The sequence below is a fragment of the Chiroxiphia lanceolata genome, chromosome 7, assembly GCF_009829145.1.
Source record: "Chiroxiphia lanceolata isolate bChiLan1 chromosome 7, bChiLan1.pri, whole genome shotgun sequence".
Classification (NCBI taxonomy): Eukaryota; Metazoa; Chordata; class Aves; order Passeriformes; family Pipridae; genus Chiroxiphia; species Chiroxiphia lanceolata.
In genome coordinates this window covers 34189694-34207277 of record NC_045643.1, presented here as the reverse complement: position 1 = coordinate 34207277, position 17584 = coordinate 34189694, and the positions used below count along the sequence as shown (strand labels likewise).

Sequence of the window (17584 nt, the reverse complement as noted above, 5' to 3'; positions counted from 1 at the left end):
TTTTAATCCTTGTGCAGTCTGATTTATCACTTCAAACATCTGTCAGCTGTGCTTTGTCTTGAAATTGATAGTGATAGTGTTACTGATTTTTCAACAGCAGCTGGTAGAGGTTCATTAGTTAGGCTCTCAAAGGGAGTAGATAACTGTAATATTTTTCTTTGTTAATCATCTCTTACACGTTGTAATAATACTGAGTTTGAAATCTGCTAGAAATGCACAGCCTCTCTCTGTTTGTAACTCGTCAGAAGCATCCTTTTATTCTTTTAATCTGGCTCGATTATTAAAACTCTCCTCTTCATAATGCAGTAAAAAATTGAATAATGGCGCGTGAGTAGGAAGAGAGAAAATCCAGCCTTTGCTGTGCTGTACTGAGCGAGGAGGGAGGTCATGGGGGTCTCAGAGTCCACATCCAAATATGAATCAACTCCAAAGAGGAGATTAAGGGCTGTTCTGTAATTGATTTTTAGTTTAAACTCTACAAGGCATACAAAACCTCATGACAACTTCAGTAAAATCAGGTTCATTTCTAACAGATACAGCAGTTTCTGTTAATGCACTTTCCCCGCCACATAAAATAGCCCTAATGGTTAACTATGATTCTTAAAACATTTCCCCCCCAAAAAAATCCTTGCCAGCCTGCCTCCAGCTGAGCACCACAGTGTCTCCTGCTCGGAGCTTCCAGGGACCTGAGCATCTGTGAACTCTCCTGCAGCTGAGAGCGTATCAGTGCTACCGCTGGTTCCACCGGCAGCGCTCACCAACAGATAATTACCGCTTGAAATTAGTATTTTAATGAACTGATCTCAGCAAACGTAAAGTGAAATCTCCCAGGCATTAAAGAAATAAGCAGGAGGGGAAATTATTAACTGTAAAGTTCAACAGACGGCTGGTCAGCAGGCGCTGTGTTGGCAAAGGGGTTGAGTGTTCCCGTTTCCATCTGCAGGAAGAGGCTGGTTTGGGTTTTGCCCCTACAAGCTGCCTCAGTTCTTAGGGACAGGGTTTAGTGGGGCTTGGCAGTGCTGGGGTAATGTTTGGACTTGATGATCTTAAAGGTCTTTTCCAACTTAAATGATTCCATGAGGAGCACCTGCAAGTGGAAGAGTGACTTCAGGGGAGACTGAAAACACCTGGGACATCTCACAGGCTTTCCAGGTGAATAGGAATGTCTTCTAAATGTCTGCTAAAAGTAGCTAAATGCCAGACCTTCATCCTAAAAGGACAAGTCTCAGTCCCATAAGATAATACATGTACTAGATAATACAAAATAGAGTGAAGCTCAGTTCAAAATAGATTGCAAGAGCGCAGCCTGAATTTCAAGGAAATATGTAGGGAGACTGAAAAAACACTTGAGAATCAATGGGGTTTATATATGTCAGCAGAGCATGAACTGTGTTTTCTTCTTAAATATAGACAAGTAACTTGGGGTGGTCTGCATCAAACACCACGATCATGCCAGGCCTAGGGAGAGGAGTGTGTGGAGAGCAGGAACAGGCACCTAGAGGTGAAGCCCCCTGCCAAAAGAAATGTGACCCCCACCCCAGGCTTAACATGTGCTCAGGCAGCCAGTAGACACAGGCCATCACCTAACAGGAACCCGTATGCTCAGCTCAGGTTTCATCCTCTCCCTCTCAGTTCCCAGTGTCAGAAACTACGCTGGAAATAAATGCATAATGATTTTTGAAGTCAGAGTTTCTAAACGTCTCTGTGGAGAAGTCCTTCAGAAGTCCCTCCTGGCTAGAACACTCCATTTGTATGTCACAGACTCGAAGACCTGTTTATTTACTGAAGGACAGTTGATCACTAACACAGTTCAGGACACTGTGTAGCCAGGCAGGTGGATACTCACCCACCCCACCACAGCACTGCCTTGCCTGTCCTGTTAGGAACCAAAAATTCTTCTTGAACATTTCATATAGATTTCTATATACATATATTTATATGCATATATATTTTTATTTTTATATATATATAATCTAAGCTTTCTGCGTCTACCATAACTGAATTAGATATTTCTATACAAGACTTTTTCAGAATTTCACAGAAAGGTTTACATTTAAATTACTGCCCCACCCTTAAATAGTGAATGCCTCATATATAGTAAAGGAGTAAAATTACTTAGTGATATCAGAAAAAAATTATAAGACTCCTACAAAAACATACAGAAAAGATACCTATTTTTTATCTCAAATATCTCTATTTTAGATTTAAGGGGGAAAAAACCCTAAGAGTTTAAGTCTTCAGGAATAGAACTGGTGCACATTTTTTGGCAAGAAACATTTCTCAGAACAAATTTTCTCTTCTCTCAGCAAAAAGGTAGATCAATTCAATTCATGGATATAATTTAAAAGCTATCTATGCTCTAAGCAATTTATCCAATTGAGGCTGGAGGGAACACTTCAGATAACCTAAAACTACTCATCAGGGCTGTGAGAAAGACAGCACACACTTCCCGCAAATACATTTTTGAAATAGGAAATCTTTGGACACTTTATTTTTAATTTTCACTCTTTTCTTCTGCTGCTTCTTCCTCCCAATTGTATTTCTTTACTGAAGTGCTGTTTTAGAAAAATACTATTTTGCTTAGTTGTACAAATTGGAGAATTTTCAAGTGATTTTTTTTTTCTGCAAAATACAATACTGAGTTTGAAGTCTAAGTTTTGTTTAAAAAATATGCAAATAAATTGTATCCGGAATTGGATATTTCTCCCAGCATACCTCTTTTAGATCTGTATTTTTGTCTGTGGGTTATTTGGATGTTATCATCTCATATTCTCATTAAACTAAAGATTTCTACCTGCACCCTCCCCTTTAGGCGTATATAGATGCAGACAGAGATCTTTCTCAGATCTTTTGAGGAGTAATGACAAAGCCCCTTTCAGCCATGCACCACAAACTGCCCTTCATCAGCTTCCTGCTCATCTACCTGGAGAGCAGAGGGGAAATTCACCATATTATAGAGTGGGAAAATAGTGCTGAGTCAAACACTGGCTCTCATGCTTCCAGTTTATGTTTTCTGACTTACCTTCTAGGACAGTTTGAATCTCTTGAAAGGCTAAAAAGTGAGGGAAAGCTTCAGGCTCACCCTTATTGTCGTGTCTGGCTGAACATGAGCAGCCAGTATGTGCCAGGGTGGCCAAGAAGGCCAGTGGCATCCTGGCCTGGATCAGGAATAGTGTGGCCAGCAGGATTAAGGAAGTGATTCCTCCTCTGTACTTGGCACTGGTGAGGCCACACCTCGAATGCTGTGTCCAGGTCTGGATCTCTCAATTCAGGAAGGACACTGAGGTGCTGGAGAGAGTCCAGAGAAGGGCAATGGAGCTGGTGAAGGGTCTGGAGCACAGGTCCCGTGAGGAGCAGCTGAGGGAACTGGGGGTGTTTAGCCTGGAGAAAAGGAGGCTCAGGAGTGACCTTATCACACTGTACAACCACCTGAAAGGAGGTTGTAGCCAGGTGGGGGTCAGTCTTTTCTCCCAGGTAACAAGTGGTAGGAAAGAGGACATAGTATTAGGCTGCACCAGGAGAGGTTTAGGTTGGATATTAGGAGGAATTTTTTCACAGAAAGGGTGATTAGACTTTGGAATGTGCTGCCCAGGGAGATGGTAAATTCACCGTTCCTGGAGGTGTTTTAGGAAAGACTGGATGTGGCACTTGGCACCACGGTCTGGTTGACATTGGTCAAACAAATCAGTGATCAGTGAACAGTCATAGGTTGAACTTGATGATCTTAGAGGGGTTTTCCAACCTAATCAGTTCTGTGATTCTGTGTTACTGTGTTGTGTCTCTCAGGTATTTAAGCTGTACTCTTGTTTAGCGGTATTAGTTGACTTTCAGACAACATGTCAGAGAATATTAACACTGATACACAGTTTAGTCTCCCATTTCTTCTCTTTCCATCACTTTCCTGTTGCACCACTTGGACGCTTCCCCAGCAACACTTTGGAGGAAGCCCTGTCACCAGTCATGGGTAGCAGGAGATGGTACAGGAATGATCACTTCCCTTCCATCGGCGGGGATGCCAGTACAGCACCCCTCTGCAGAGGGGGAATTACTTTGTAGGATGCATTAGCAGGATTACTGCTGTGGTTTAGTTGACATGGTGGTATTGGGTCAAAGGTTGGACTCAATGATCTTGGAGGTCTTTTCCAACCTTAATGATTCTATGATTCTATTTACAAGCAGAAAATTTAATGGGCTGCAAGGTTCAATCATGAAGGCTTTCTTTTCTGCTGAAGCAGCTTGTCATAGTTTTAACTACAGGAGACAGGGCAAAGTTGTTAAAGTAATCCAATTATATTAGTCATTGAACAAGGGGTTTCTCACCACCTTCCTTGAGAGAAAAAAAAAAAGGTAGCAATAGCTGTATGAGCCTTTAAAACTTTCCAAATTACAACCTCACTAATATGTTTGGAGGACTTCAAGAAGTCTGAGTACCCTGCCACCATCCATCTAGAGATCAGCACTCCTGACTCCCTGCTCTGTTTTCCCCCCATATAGATATCTTTGCTGAATTTGTCGTGCTGAACTACACAGTCCCTCTTTATCACCTGTTTCAAAATGAGACAGAAATCAAGCAAGTGGACTCTGAATTTCTGACTTAATTTTATCTTTGCACCAGAGTATTTTAAACAGTCCATCATCGCCCACAGGAGAGAGAAAGCCAGGCACAACAACCTGCTGGTGTTTATTTACAGTTTAGCAAGGGAGAGGTTGTGCAAGTGTAGGAAAGTGTTTCAGTTGTATGGAGTGAGGGCATCCTTAGTTACAAGGTTCAGTCTCTCTTCTGGATATTCACATCCCACCACCCCCATCAGCATGAATATGACCAGTAGTCATATTCCAATCCCATTTGTGCCTGTGTGCTGCTCACAGCTCTCCTTTCTTCCAGGTTGCAAGCTGTAGGCACTGCTTCCAGAGCCAGGTAGGGCACACAGACCCTGTGCTCAGCCCCCATTTGAGATGTCTTTTGTCATTTTTTTTTGTTTTTCAAACTTCATCAAAAGTAAATCCCTGCTCACTCTGTCCTTCCCCACAGCCCAGCTCTCAGTGGATTATGGAATCATAGAATGGTTTGTGTTGGAAGGGATCTTAAAGCTCATCTCATTCCAACCCCCTGCCATGGGCAGGGACACCTTCCACTAGATCAGGTTGCTCAAAGCCCCATCAAACCTGTCCTTTTTGCTTCATTGAAAAGCAACTTCTTGATATTGGGGCAGGCTGACCCACACAATTTTGTTTTCTCAGGGGAAATCCATAAGCTTCCCAGCAGAATTTTGGGGAGACAGGATCAAAAATTAAAAATTTCCAAGCAAAATCCAGAGGATGTGTTTGGGCAGCTGAAGATTGAGGATTATTAAGGATTTTTCTGCGTGGTAGCCTAAGTTGTTAATTCACAGCTTCCACTCCTGGCAGAAGCTGCAGTGGTAAATGAAAGTTAATCCATCTTTCAATCATGAAAGCACATGGGCTGATAACATCCTGAAAAATAGGGCTGTGACTTGATGGAACAAACATGTTTCTTTTATACAGTTCTGTTGAAAGATGTTGCTTAACTCCCAAATTCCTTGAAGCATCCCTGACAGCAATCACATCTGCTGCAATAAAACCCACCACGGCCTCTGTCTGTGGAAAAAAAAAGTATTTAATAATCAGTAAAGTTCAAGCTCAGCTTTTTGTGATGAATTATTAGAACCCGTCATCATTTTCTTGGGGGAAAAAAAAAAGGCTAAGAGGCTATAATGGAACACAATTTTATGTTTTTTTCCATTTAATTGATGATGGGCTGAGTTTTTATTAATATTTCTGGGCTCCAGCATAAGATGCTGAAAAAGCTAATATGAGATCATTGTATCTGGTTAATGTGTGTGCTTTGCAAAATTGATAAGGCCTGTCAAGACATAAATTATTTAATATTTGATAAATGTGTGGAAATCACTGAATTTTCAAACAGACAAAGCAGAGTTATTTCTCTCCCCCTCCGTGCACCTCCTTCAAACTGGGGCTTTTGTGCAGCCGCTTGATGATGCTGCGTTATCCTTGTGGCCTGTGAGGCCCCAAAATTGCCACAGGGAAGCCAGAGAAGGGTCCTCTGCTGCTGCAGAGGGGACACAAGTATAAACCCATGGGACACTCAGGCACAGAAGCAGCAGAGAGGGAAGAGACCACTGGAATCGTCCCCCAGTATGAATTGTTCACTGGTGTAACTGGGGGCAAGAGGAGGTGACTGAACACCACCTCCCTCCCACCACCCCTTCCTCTGCAGCGGTGGGATAAGAAGCTCCCGGCAGCACCAGTGAGTGGCCAAATGGTGCTTCAGAACTGTTTATTCCAACAGACTGATTCATTTCAGCTAATTGCCAAGAGTTTTTAAATGGTTCCTGGCAGGGGTGAAGCCAGAGGAATAATTGCTGGTGATTGATGAATAACCTGGATAAAATTCCCAAAGCATCAAAACTATTAACTCTTGCACAGGGACACCTGCTTTTATTTAGTGCCTTGCCCCCAGAGAAGGACATGGGGACTGAGTTCCAAATGAACCCAAATTTGGGCAAATAGAGAAAATAGAGCATTTATTGATACCAGTGTCTCAACAATGCAGGCTCATTTCTCAAAAAATATCTCATGGCAAATGTTATTTAACCCTGTGTGGCTCTGCCATGGTCAGGATCATGCATGGAAGAGGGAGGTTTTGAAGAGTAATCACCACCTTTCAGAGAAGGGCACAGCAAGAAACAAAGGTTTAAAGTTTAAAACTCCATAAACATAAACCACATCACAGTGGTTTGAGCTGTTCTCGTGGCTTACATAGCAAAAGAAAACAGCAAGGCACGCTGTGGGTACGGCGCATCTGGATGGGTCTCAGAATGTGCTTCTTACTGGAAAACATCTATGGGTTAATGGAAATTTTAGGGTAACTGGGTGCCCTTTTACAGCCTCTGTAATAGGGAAAAAGATTAGGTGATTTCTTCTGTTTGGAAATTGATGGTTTGGAAGGAATGGGAAAACGCAGGTGCAGCAGAGGAGAACTCCAGCAATAGCCATCTATTTAAATGGACACACTAACCTCCCTGAGCTAGTATTTTTCAAATACCCTACCAGCAATATTTTTCACTATAGAGATGCATTATAGTGAAATGGAAAGATGCTGAGGAAGTAATTTTTTTCCAGCATGTGCTGCATTCTTTTAATACAGATTTTTTTTTTATTGCCCGGAAATTGCTAAAGCAACGTGAATAAACATATGAACAAAGCGCATTGGCCTGTCCTTGCTAGGAGCAAAACCTGACCATCAAGGCCTTTGGGTTCTCTTATACTGCAGAAAGGTTTATTCAAAACAGGGGAAAAAAAAATCTGCACACCACAAAGGTTTTACATCACAAAAGCACAATTATTACTCACATTTCTGAACAATGCCCCCTCATTCCTGCTCCTGCATCAGGCACTGAGCAGAACAGGGCGGTTCTTTGTTAGACCCCTTTTTACTAAACACTTGCAAAACACAACCAGTGTACCACCCCGAGCCCACAAGGTCCCTTCCCTGCAGCCCACTGAGCTGACAGCTCTGTCAGCCTCAGAATCTCGCTCCTCTAATGAAATCAGTGAAACAAGACAGCACCAGGATGGATCAGAGTCAAGAATTAAGGCTGGGCAACATTGGAGAATCCCACAACCTGAGAAGTAGTTCAAAGAGGAGGAGGAAAAAAATACTTAAGTGTAAGATACAACTTTTAGCAGTGGCTGGTGATTGCTGTCTGGGCTTTAAACAGGGGTATTACGTCCTTATAATTCAACTTATCAATGATTTCATGTTCCCCTCTTATGAAAGCTGTTGTGTTGCCACGTGAAATAGCCCAGGTCACTGTGTTTCATTATCCCATGAGTACACCTCATTTGGTGTAACACATACATAAATAAAAGTAGTAGTAGCCTAGCACAATGCAACTCAGCGATTTCACCATCACGGTTTTGAAATACTTGTGCCCTAATACGTTATTGACGTGGCAAACCCACCTGGTTGTAGCATGCATTGATGTTTCCAACCCTTCCGCCATCCCAGACCTTATACCCACATATTTCTTCTTTTTCTATCAGAGCCTTCAGCAAAGCACCGTCGGGAAAGCAATGCCCTGCTTTCTCATTTCGAGTGAGAGCCCCCTGAAGAGACATACATTGAGCATTAGCCGCAGCACATGACTCAGTATCCTCTAGATCTCCTCATAAAAGGCGAGAGGAGAAAAGCCAAAGAGCCATTGCAGGGATTTCAATAAACATTGCAGAAGACAAGTAGCCCAGAAGGACAACTGAGTGTGTTCCTGTGCCCTTGCCAGAGGACAGTCAGTGCTGGGTGCAGACACAAGCAAAGCCAGAACCTCCCATGAATCAAACAGCTTCATTTCTACATCATTTCACCTTAAAATTTCCAATCACTTTTCCTATGGCTCAGTCACTAACAGCAATACCAGCTATAGGTGCCCATGGTTTGAATGGCATTTTAAGTAGCACATCATTTAGCTGTGCAAACAAGGAGGAAAGTTTCTGATATTCCAGCACTGCCAGGCCCCTGGTCCCAACTGCAATTTGGAAATGCAGCAGAAAAGTCTCTTTTTTGTGCTTCTCAAGGCCTCAGGTCAGATTTGGGGTGAAGGATGGGTGAATGATGGGTGAAGCACTTCTTTCTTCATCTGAGCAGTCACTGCTTTGCAGCAGAGAAGTGGTTTTCCTAGTAGTGGGGGTGGCCAGCTGTCCTCAGCATCACCAGGCTGATTTTGGGCTTGTGCAGGCTTAAGAGTGGCTGAAAAAACAGAAATAAACATGGCAGAGCTTCACCAGGAGCTTTCCGTCAGAGTGGAAGTGATGCTTCCCCCAGCATCATTATGACAGTGCTATTTGGGCCGGTACAGATCAGCATCTATCACTGTTTCCATTAGAATCTCCTATTTTCCCGGGTTCATAGCTCACCATAAAAAAATATAGGATAGAGGCAGAAAGCTGACATACAAGGTCTCAGGCTGAGAGTGATCACTGTTGTCTTTTCTTCCCTCCTTTTTAATCTGAGGAATGAAATAACATATTTCTGCAGAGACGCACCTGACCGCTGCATTTCCATCCAGCCATGGATTTATTTATAGTGATAAATAAGTGAGAGGACAAGTGGAATAGCTTTAAGCTGAAGGAGAACAGGTTTTTAGATTAGATATTAGGAAGAAATTCTTTACTGTGAGAGTGCTGAGACCGTGGCACAGGTTGCCCAGAGAAGCTGTGGCTGCCCCATCCCTGGAAGTGTCCAAGGCCAGGCTGGATGGGGCTTGGAGCAACCTGGGATAGCGGACTGTGTCCCTGCCCATGGCAGGGGTTCGAATGAGGTATATTTATGATCCCTTCTGGCCCAAACCATTCTGTGATTCTATGATTTAGCAACAGCAATTGCTGCCTTTCAACATTCCAGCTGTGAACGTTGCCGCTGTTCATCATTTAATCTTAATTACTGCATTAGGGGTGATCAGGAAGGACATGTGGTAAGTGGATTGGGGCTCTGGTTTGGAGTCTATTGCTGGAGAACAGGCCCCAGTGAAGATTAAAGGCTTTGGAGTTTCTGATCTTTTCCAGATAACTAAATGAAAAACTACAATTTATAGAAATAACAGTTGGATATTATAGAAATGGAACACTTCTAGGAACTAGAGGTGCAGAAGATCCCTTTGGGATCAGGAGCAGAGGGAAAAGCAAGCCCAGCATTGCAGTTTCCCTAGTGAGACAGGAAGCACAAAATCCCACCCCATGTAATTCAGCGTCTGTGCTCAGTGCTTCGACTGTTTTAGGCAAACTTCCACCCCGTAATCTTGCTACTGGATACTGAACACCCCATCCTGTGTGTTAGTTATAGTGGGATCCACCACCTCGATCCTGGCACTGCCAGATCGATGATGAAGCAAGAGCAGCATTTTGCCAGAAGGAAGGGGCAGTAGCAGTTTATCACAAAGGACATGAGCAGGACAACACTGTCCTTTCTTCTTTCCATTTTAAGCATCTCTTTGCTCTGTTCACATATTTTATAATAGTTGCAGATGAAAGAGTTTTTCTTCATCCATTAGGATGATGGTGTAAGACAGTCCTGAAGAGAACAAACCCTGAAAACACATTCTCCAAAGCTTCCATTTCAACCTAAAAAGTTAGATGATCATTTCAAGCCCGTTGAAACACAGATCCTGCTTCTGACCTCTTAAACATATGCTCCAGTTCTGCATTTTCAACAGGACTTCTCTGCCAGAGTGAACAGGAAGAATATACTTGGGAAATGTGCCTCTACATTCAGTTGGGAATTTGTTGTTGCACGTTTAACTCTGAAATCTAAGGCCAGAAGGAATTTTTTGCTTTCTGATTGCAGACTTAGCTTAGCCTAGTCACGGTTCCCAAAACTGAGCTGTTCTGTGCGCCTGGAATTGCTCTGCACCTCTGGAAGGCTGGGCCTTGCTAAACACAGGCAGATGAGCAGCTGAAATCAGCACACCAAAAATATGGTTATTTTTGTTGTGTCAAGCTGCGAGCACAAACACGCAGGCTAAGTTTGGAAAAAATGGAGAAGGCAACACCAGAAAAGACAAATGTACACTAAACAGTTCAGGACACAATTATTCCAGCAGAACAGGATTTTAAGCCTGAAGCAGTTTGGAGATTAAGTGGGGAGAAAAACAAAGGGGAATGGAAAATCTCACTATTCTATTTCACTCCATCTTTTAGGAGATGGGCCACTTTGCTCTTCAGGTTTTCCACTTTCTTCAGGCATGTTTTCATCTAACAAATCTGTGAGCAGAGGGTGTCTGTCTGCTGTTGCACATCACAGCCATCAGCCTGTCCAGAGGTTTATTCATTTGCCCCAGTGAATGGCTCCTGTTGAGATTTTTGTATCTTCTACAGGCTATTTTGAGTAAGATCCTTGAGCTTTCATAGGGCAGTAGAAATTACTCATTACAGTAAACCACCTGTGACTAGACTGATACAGACCCTGCTGGTGTAAAAATAAATATTAATGGCTCCTTTTCTATCTCGACCATTTTGTTTTCACACTTTACACAACTCCCTCTCTCTGTTCTGAAACAGGTATTCTGTGATGCCAGTCAGGTCGTACAAGCTGCAGACGTGCTGGACTGGGAAGACAAGGATGCTGCAGAGACACTGGTTGATAACGTGGTCCACTCCAGGATGGTCAACCCCTTACGCCTGTTTGTTAAGCCATCTCCAGTACTGAAACACGGCCAGGTGTCCTACTCGGACAGCATAGAAAACTTTTGGGATTGGTTGTCCAACATCACGGAGGTTCAGGAATCTCTGGCACGAACTAAACGCAGACCTATAGTAAAAACTGGGAAATTCAAGAAAATGTTTGGATGGGGCGATTTCCACTCTAACATCAAAACTGTTAAGCTGAACCTCCTGATCACGGGGAAAATCGTCGATCACGGCAATGGGACCTTCAGTGTTTATTTCCGACATAACTCCACGGGTCTGGGGAATGTTTCTGTCAGCCTGGTGCCACCTTCCAAGGTGGTTGAGTTTGAACCATCTCCACAGTCAACGCTGGAGACCAAGGAATCCAAGTCCTTCAACTGCCGAATCGAGTACGAAAAAACAGACCGCGCTAAAAAAACTGCCTTGTGCAATTTCGACCCTTCAAAGATCTGCTACCAAGAGCAGACCCAAAGCCATGTCTCCTGGTTGTGTTCCAAACCATTTAAGGTCATCTGCATTTACATCGCTTTCTACAGCGTCGATTACAAACTGGTGCAGAAGGTCTGTCCTGACTACAACTACCACAGTGAGACGCCGTACCTGTCCTCCGGCTGACACGGTGCAGTCAGCATCAGTCATAAAAATAAGCATTTCCACTAACCTTTTGGAGACGAATATGTTTTTCCTATCAGGTTAAAAAAAAAAGTCTTTAAAAAACTGTAGCTGTGTTTGTGCTGTATCGTAACTAATCAAACTGTTTATGTAACAATCATTTTCATTTGAGACCGTTGCATTTTAGCTCTTGTCATCATCCATAAGGGAACTGCCAGGCAGGCACATGACAAAAATCAAACAGAATTATGTCTGTAATGAACGTTGATTTTGAAAGTCACTTTTTTAAACTACTTCACGGCAGAGAGGTTGTCTTTTACTTAAACTGGACAGCACTTAGCGGGATCCTATTTCTCATTGGGAACTTTAGGTGACAATATAAAGAACAAATGATGAAGCAGCCTCACAGTTACTCATATAGAAACTCCAAATAAACAGCTTTCCCACTGATTTCATAAAGAATGTTACAGAGAGGGCTCAAGTAGTCAAGTCCAAATACTAAGAGGAATTGCTAAATCTAGGACAAAAAAAAAAAAGGAAAGGAATCTGCATTTTTATGACTTGTGGTAGCTGTAGGTACTCACTGAAGTGAAGAGTGAGTAGTTCTTCCTTCAGCCTTCTTACCCATGGATATGCAGTGATGTAATTAGACATCGATGAGCTTTAGTTTTTTAGACCCCTCAGGTGTGCACTTGTGGTGTACATTCCTTCCTTCTGTGCTCACCACTGGTTTTGATTCTTCTCAAACATTCACATACACACCAGTGCTAGTTTTACAGCAATAGAGAATATATAAATACCTTGGAAAAGGGTGATCTCTGTTTAAGTCAACCTGGTGTAGCAGAAGGTGTCCTGTGGTGCAACAAGATAATCTTTAAGGTCCCTTCCAACCACCATTCTGTGATTCCATGAAGTCTGAGGACTGTAACAGGGGCTGACTTCCAAGCAAAGGAAGCAATTATTTTGCTATCCAGCCTCTTAGCATTATATGTTGCGGCAAGGAAAACACATCACAGCACAAGGATACATGAACGACAAGCAGCTTTCTGCTTCATGGCACCAATTGTCTTCCTTAGCAGTGCACTGCACACCTTGAGTCAAAATACCAGCCACGACAAAGAGAGAGAGCAACACAAATCTATGCATCTTCACCTCATAAAGCAGGTTTCAAACTATTAATATAAGTATTCAGCCAGGCTTTCCCCTAGTGCAGAACAGAATCCCTCCAGTGCAGTTAGAACAAGGGCTGGTCCAGCTGTGGTTTTGCTTCAACAGGACAGGTGTTGTCCCACCACAGTCAACAGCAGTTGGCTCTGGCAATGCAGGTTCCAGCATCATCCCCTGCGCTTTCTCTGGGTATTGATCCTGCTGCTGCTGCCAATTTGCTCTCATGGCCCTTTGTGACAGTTTGATGTCACAGGTACTGTGGAAGAAGCTGGCTGAGGAAGTGCTTTTTATTGCCTCCAATCAGACCTGCACGAATGGTTCAAGAAGTTACACATGGCTTAAATAAAGCACTGTTAAAGTACTCTGTTTGAGTGATGTGCACATAGACAAGTGACTATGGCAGCTTGGAAGGACTCACTCATGAGATTAATTCTGATTTCCTTGGTAGAGACTCACAGAAAAATTACTCTGTTAAAAATATACGACTAACTGGCTGATTTGTTTTTCTCTCTTTAGGTGACAAATTTAAATGTGTGGTTTAGTTTGATCAATAATCTAAATGTTTTCCTTCATCTTACTTCATACAGAGTCTCTCCTGGTCTATAATGATGTTTTTTAGTTGGCCTATTCCTGTCAATTCCTACAAGTTGGTCTACTTTGTATTCTGTATAGCGTGTCCTCGCTCCAGCTGTACATGAGCTTGGATTTATTGCTACGAGTTCAGTGGTTGGTGCTTTTGTAACTTAGCTGTAAGCCATGATTTTATTGCCATGTATTTTTACTCAGCACTGTAGGCAATTAAAAGAAAACCCTACATGCTATTTATTGTAGAGTATGTGGAAACCATGTATGTATATACACTTAAATATGTGTACATATACAGCACATATGTGTACATGTATTTGTATGTAAATAAAGAGAGTTTACTAAATCTGGCACTTGCTTCTGGCCTATTTGATTATTTTTTTTTCAAATGTTGCATATATAAAGACACAAAGGCACAGCGACACGTCACTGAACATTTTTCCCCAGCTGGAATTTGTTTTTCTAGGAGGTATTTAAATATGTGCTACGGTGAACTGCGTGCAGGCCTGGGCAGAGTTCAACAGTATTCAGGTGATATTTGAGAAATGAAGTGCATGTTTAGACGAAGACAATCATGAACTGTTTAATAATTGTGCAAGTGAAGGGGTTAGTTTAAATTAGACAACATTCCCAAGCAGGAACATGCTGGGAGACACAGCAGGCCACTGCTGATTCAGCCCTTGCTCAGTTTCACACGGAAACAGGAGCTGGATTCTCCTCCTCCACAGACATCCTCTGGCTGCAGCACAGACACCTCCCAGGCTGAGGTTTCCAAGCCTCAGGAAAACAAAAGATGGGAGAAACTCCCACTGCTCTCCTGCCTTGGCTCAAGGAGTCAGCCTGGCAGCCGGAGCAGGAGCAGAGGGAGGGAGCCTTGGTACCAAACTCCATCACACCCAAGAACTTCCCACCACACTTTTTCCAACCGCAATACTGTACAAATCAACTTCAAAGCAGTATTTTTCTTTGAGATCAGTTTTGAGAAAGTCACTGCAAAAAAAAGCACTTACAATCTTACTGCAGTCAAAATCTGATTAAGAAGAAATTATTCACACCAAGCAAAGTAAGCAAAACACAGTCCAACAATGACAGATTTGATTGGGTCAAATTTCACACTTCCCATATAAACAGAACTAACTTTGATTTCATTTCACACAGAAGAGGCCAAATTTTTTAAAACATTTTTCTGTATAACAGGTGATTATTTCAGACAAGTTTCAAATCTCAGTGACTGTTCCTCTTATGGCTCTTATTCAAAGGATTTTAAATCAAAAACTTCAAAGATTAAATACCATTTTTGGAAAGAGTTTCAAGTGGGCAACAACAACTTATGACAGCAGCAAGTTAATCTAGAAGCTTTTAATATACATCCCATATTCAATACAAATCTCAACAGGATAGTTTTGCACACATTTATATAAATGCAAATATCATAGAATCATAGAATATCTGAGGTGGAAGAGACTCACAGAGATCATCAAGTCCAACTCCTGAGCCCGCACAAGACAATTCCAAAAATCCCACCACGTGCACGAGAACATTGTCCAAGTGCTCCTTGAAGTCTGGCAGGCTTGGTGCTGTGACCACTTCCCTGGGGAGCCCATATTAAATCCATTAAATAATTATTTAAACTTCTTGGTAAATACATATCCTACTCTTCTCACCATCCATGGATATTCATAAAAAAAATCCCAATAAAAAGCTCATTCATGACATGCATACAAGCATCAACTTTTTTATTTTGGCCAGCATTCTGTACAGAGCTGCAGGGACTGTGCAAATCCATATTTTTTAAATCATTTCACCTTGAACGAGGAAGTAATTTAGTTTGGTTTTCCTTTTCCCCTGAAAGATTTTGTCCTTTGTGCCTTTGAATCTCCCTGCAGCTCTCACCAGTGGTCAGATCCTGCCACGAATTCCTCGGCCTTGGTCACTGGATCCCCGTCACTGAGGGCTCTCTGCCCACATGGCACTCCCTGAGCCCTTACACGGGGTGCCCATGCTGTACCACAGAACCCAGCAAGGCAGCAAACAGCAGAGCTGAGTGTTGTGTGCTCTGAGCTCCCTGGGGCTGGCACTTTTTAGGGAGAATTTACTGGGCAGTGCTGAACGAGCAAATCCCTGAATTATCCTGATGCAACTGGAAAAACTCTCACAGCAACTAGAAAAGGTGTTCCATGCAAATCAGCATCCAGTGCTGCTTTTCTTTTTAAATTGTAATTCAAGGACATTAGAATTTGCTATTTGTTTTATGCTCTGTTGACCAGCATAATCTGGATAATGTTTTATTTATAGTATAATAATGATTTGTCATTAGCACTGTCTCTATTCAAATATGCACAGTGGAAAAGACAATAACAAGCTGCAATACACTAAGTAGCTCAATGAAACACACATCAATCAAGTAGATTTTTAGCTGTAGGGTGTCTCATTTGAAAAACTAGACTTTGCCATTCCCATCCCTCCCTCATGAACACCTCTTGCAAGCACCCATCAGAAGCAGCATCCTTCTCTCAGAACTAGCAAATAAATTGGGTTTAAGAAAGAGGAGTTGAATTGTCATGAAACATCCCACTTCATGTCAAAACACACTTTCCTTGGTGGGTTGTTGAACTCAGGGCTGCAAAACCTGTTCAAATCTGCAGTCAGGAGTGACGGGAACCGAAGGCCTCCAGCTGTTGGTACTCTCAAGCAAGAACCCCAGCCATCCAGACTGAATTTTGAAGGGGGGGGGAAAAAAAAAAAAAACCAAACTCACAAAAAAATGCTTTTTCTAAAGATGTAATTCGGTCTCCAACCCAGCACAAATCCAGCACCAGCTGCAGCCCAATTAAAAAGCCATCACGGTCATAGGAAAACAGTTTACTCCAGGAAGAAAAAATTCTACCTGCATAAACAGTGGTAGGACTCTAAAACAGACTCCAAAGGAAACATCAGCATCTTCCTATTCAACAGTAATGGAACAGCCAACAACGTCAGTCTCTTACACTGCTCTCTGGTTTTGTCCTCAAGTCAGAACAGAGGAAAAAGAATTCCACTCCTTCAGGGACATTTTAATGTATTTTCCTCATTTTATGGAAAATCCACACCCATGATTCCTCACCCAGACACAGGAAGGTGACTAATTCTGAGGGTTCAGAGGTGATGAGCATTCCTCTGTGCAAGTCAAAAGGCTCAGCCACCTTTCCTAGCTGGATACCAGGAAAGGAGCGATGTGGGAAACACATAGGGAGACTGTGGTCTCTTTTAGCTTTTCAGCAGGCAGGACTCACGGCTCTCACCCAGAACTGGGCCATTGGAGCAGGGCACAAGGCACACAGGACACAGTCTGAGGGCAGCAGTGGAGCACAACCACGATGAAGGAGCAACTGTGCAACAGCTGCCCCTGGAACACCTTCCCAGACATCCCACTACTCACCTTGCCTCTCTCACGTTAACTGTCCTTGGAAAACAAGACAGCTTTATTACCAGCCTGATCCCAGATCAGCACCTCACATTCAGTCATCATACTGCTCATCTGCCCTTGGCAGTTCTGCATTGCAGCCCCCTTGGATGCAAATCCCATTTCTTTATTCTCCTGCCTCATTCTCAGACAGTACGTGGCTCTTTCATCATTAGCAGTCAAATAAGCTTTGGCTACCTTATCTTAACAGCTCCATATAAGCTGGTGATCTTCTTGAAAGATGATACATGATAATTGGTTCCAAACTGGCAAGAAAGAGAAGTATGAGACCTGGAGGTTGTTTGAATTAGCCCTGAAGTTAAAAATGGCCAAAAAAAACCCCTCCACCTGAAGCTATCAGGGTGTTTGCTTTGAACTTCTAGTATTTATCAGGTTTGTATCATCTGTTACAGTTGCTGTTACTTCCCAGGACACAAGACTCGGGATCTTTTGTTCTGGAGATCCTACAGACAGCAGCAATGCTGCCAGCTCCCAAAAGCAGGCAAAGAGCTCTGCTGTGCTCACTAAGCACCCAGCCACCTCGAGGAGAGGAGG

At 42.7% G+C, this 17584-nt stretch overlaps 2 protein-coding genes across 3 annotated transcripts in view; one reads left to right on the top strand and one right to left on the bottom strand.

Annotated features, from left to right (window-relative positions):
- NXPH2 (neurexophilin 2) overlaps positions 1-13937 on the top strand; it is a 38220-nt gene extending 24283 nt beyond the window's left edge. For both annotated transcript variants that reach the window (XM_032692935.1, XM_032692936.1), the window contains exon 2: positions 11095-13937. In XM_032692935.1, coding sequence (XP_032548826.1) covers positions 11095-11838 — 744 coding nt within the window. In that variant the 3' untranslated portion in view covers positions 11839-13937. The remainder of the gene's footprint in view (positions 1-11094) is intronic.
- SPOPL (speckle type BTB/POZ protein like) overlaps positions 1-17584 on the bottom strand; it is a 63146-nt gene that overhangs the window by 482 nt on the left and 45080 nt on the right. The window lies entirely within an intron of this gene.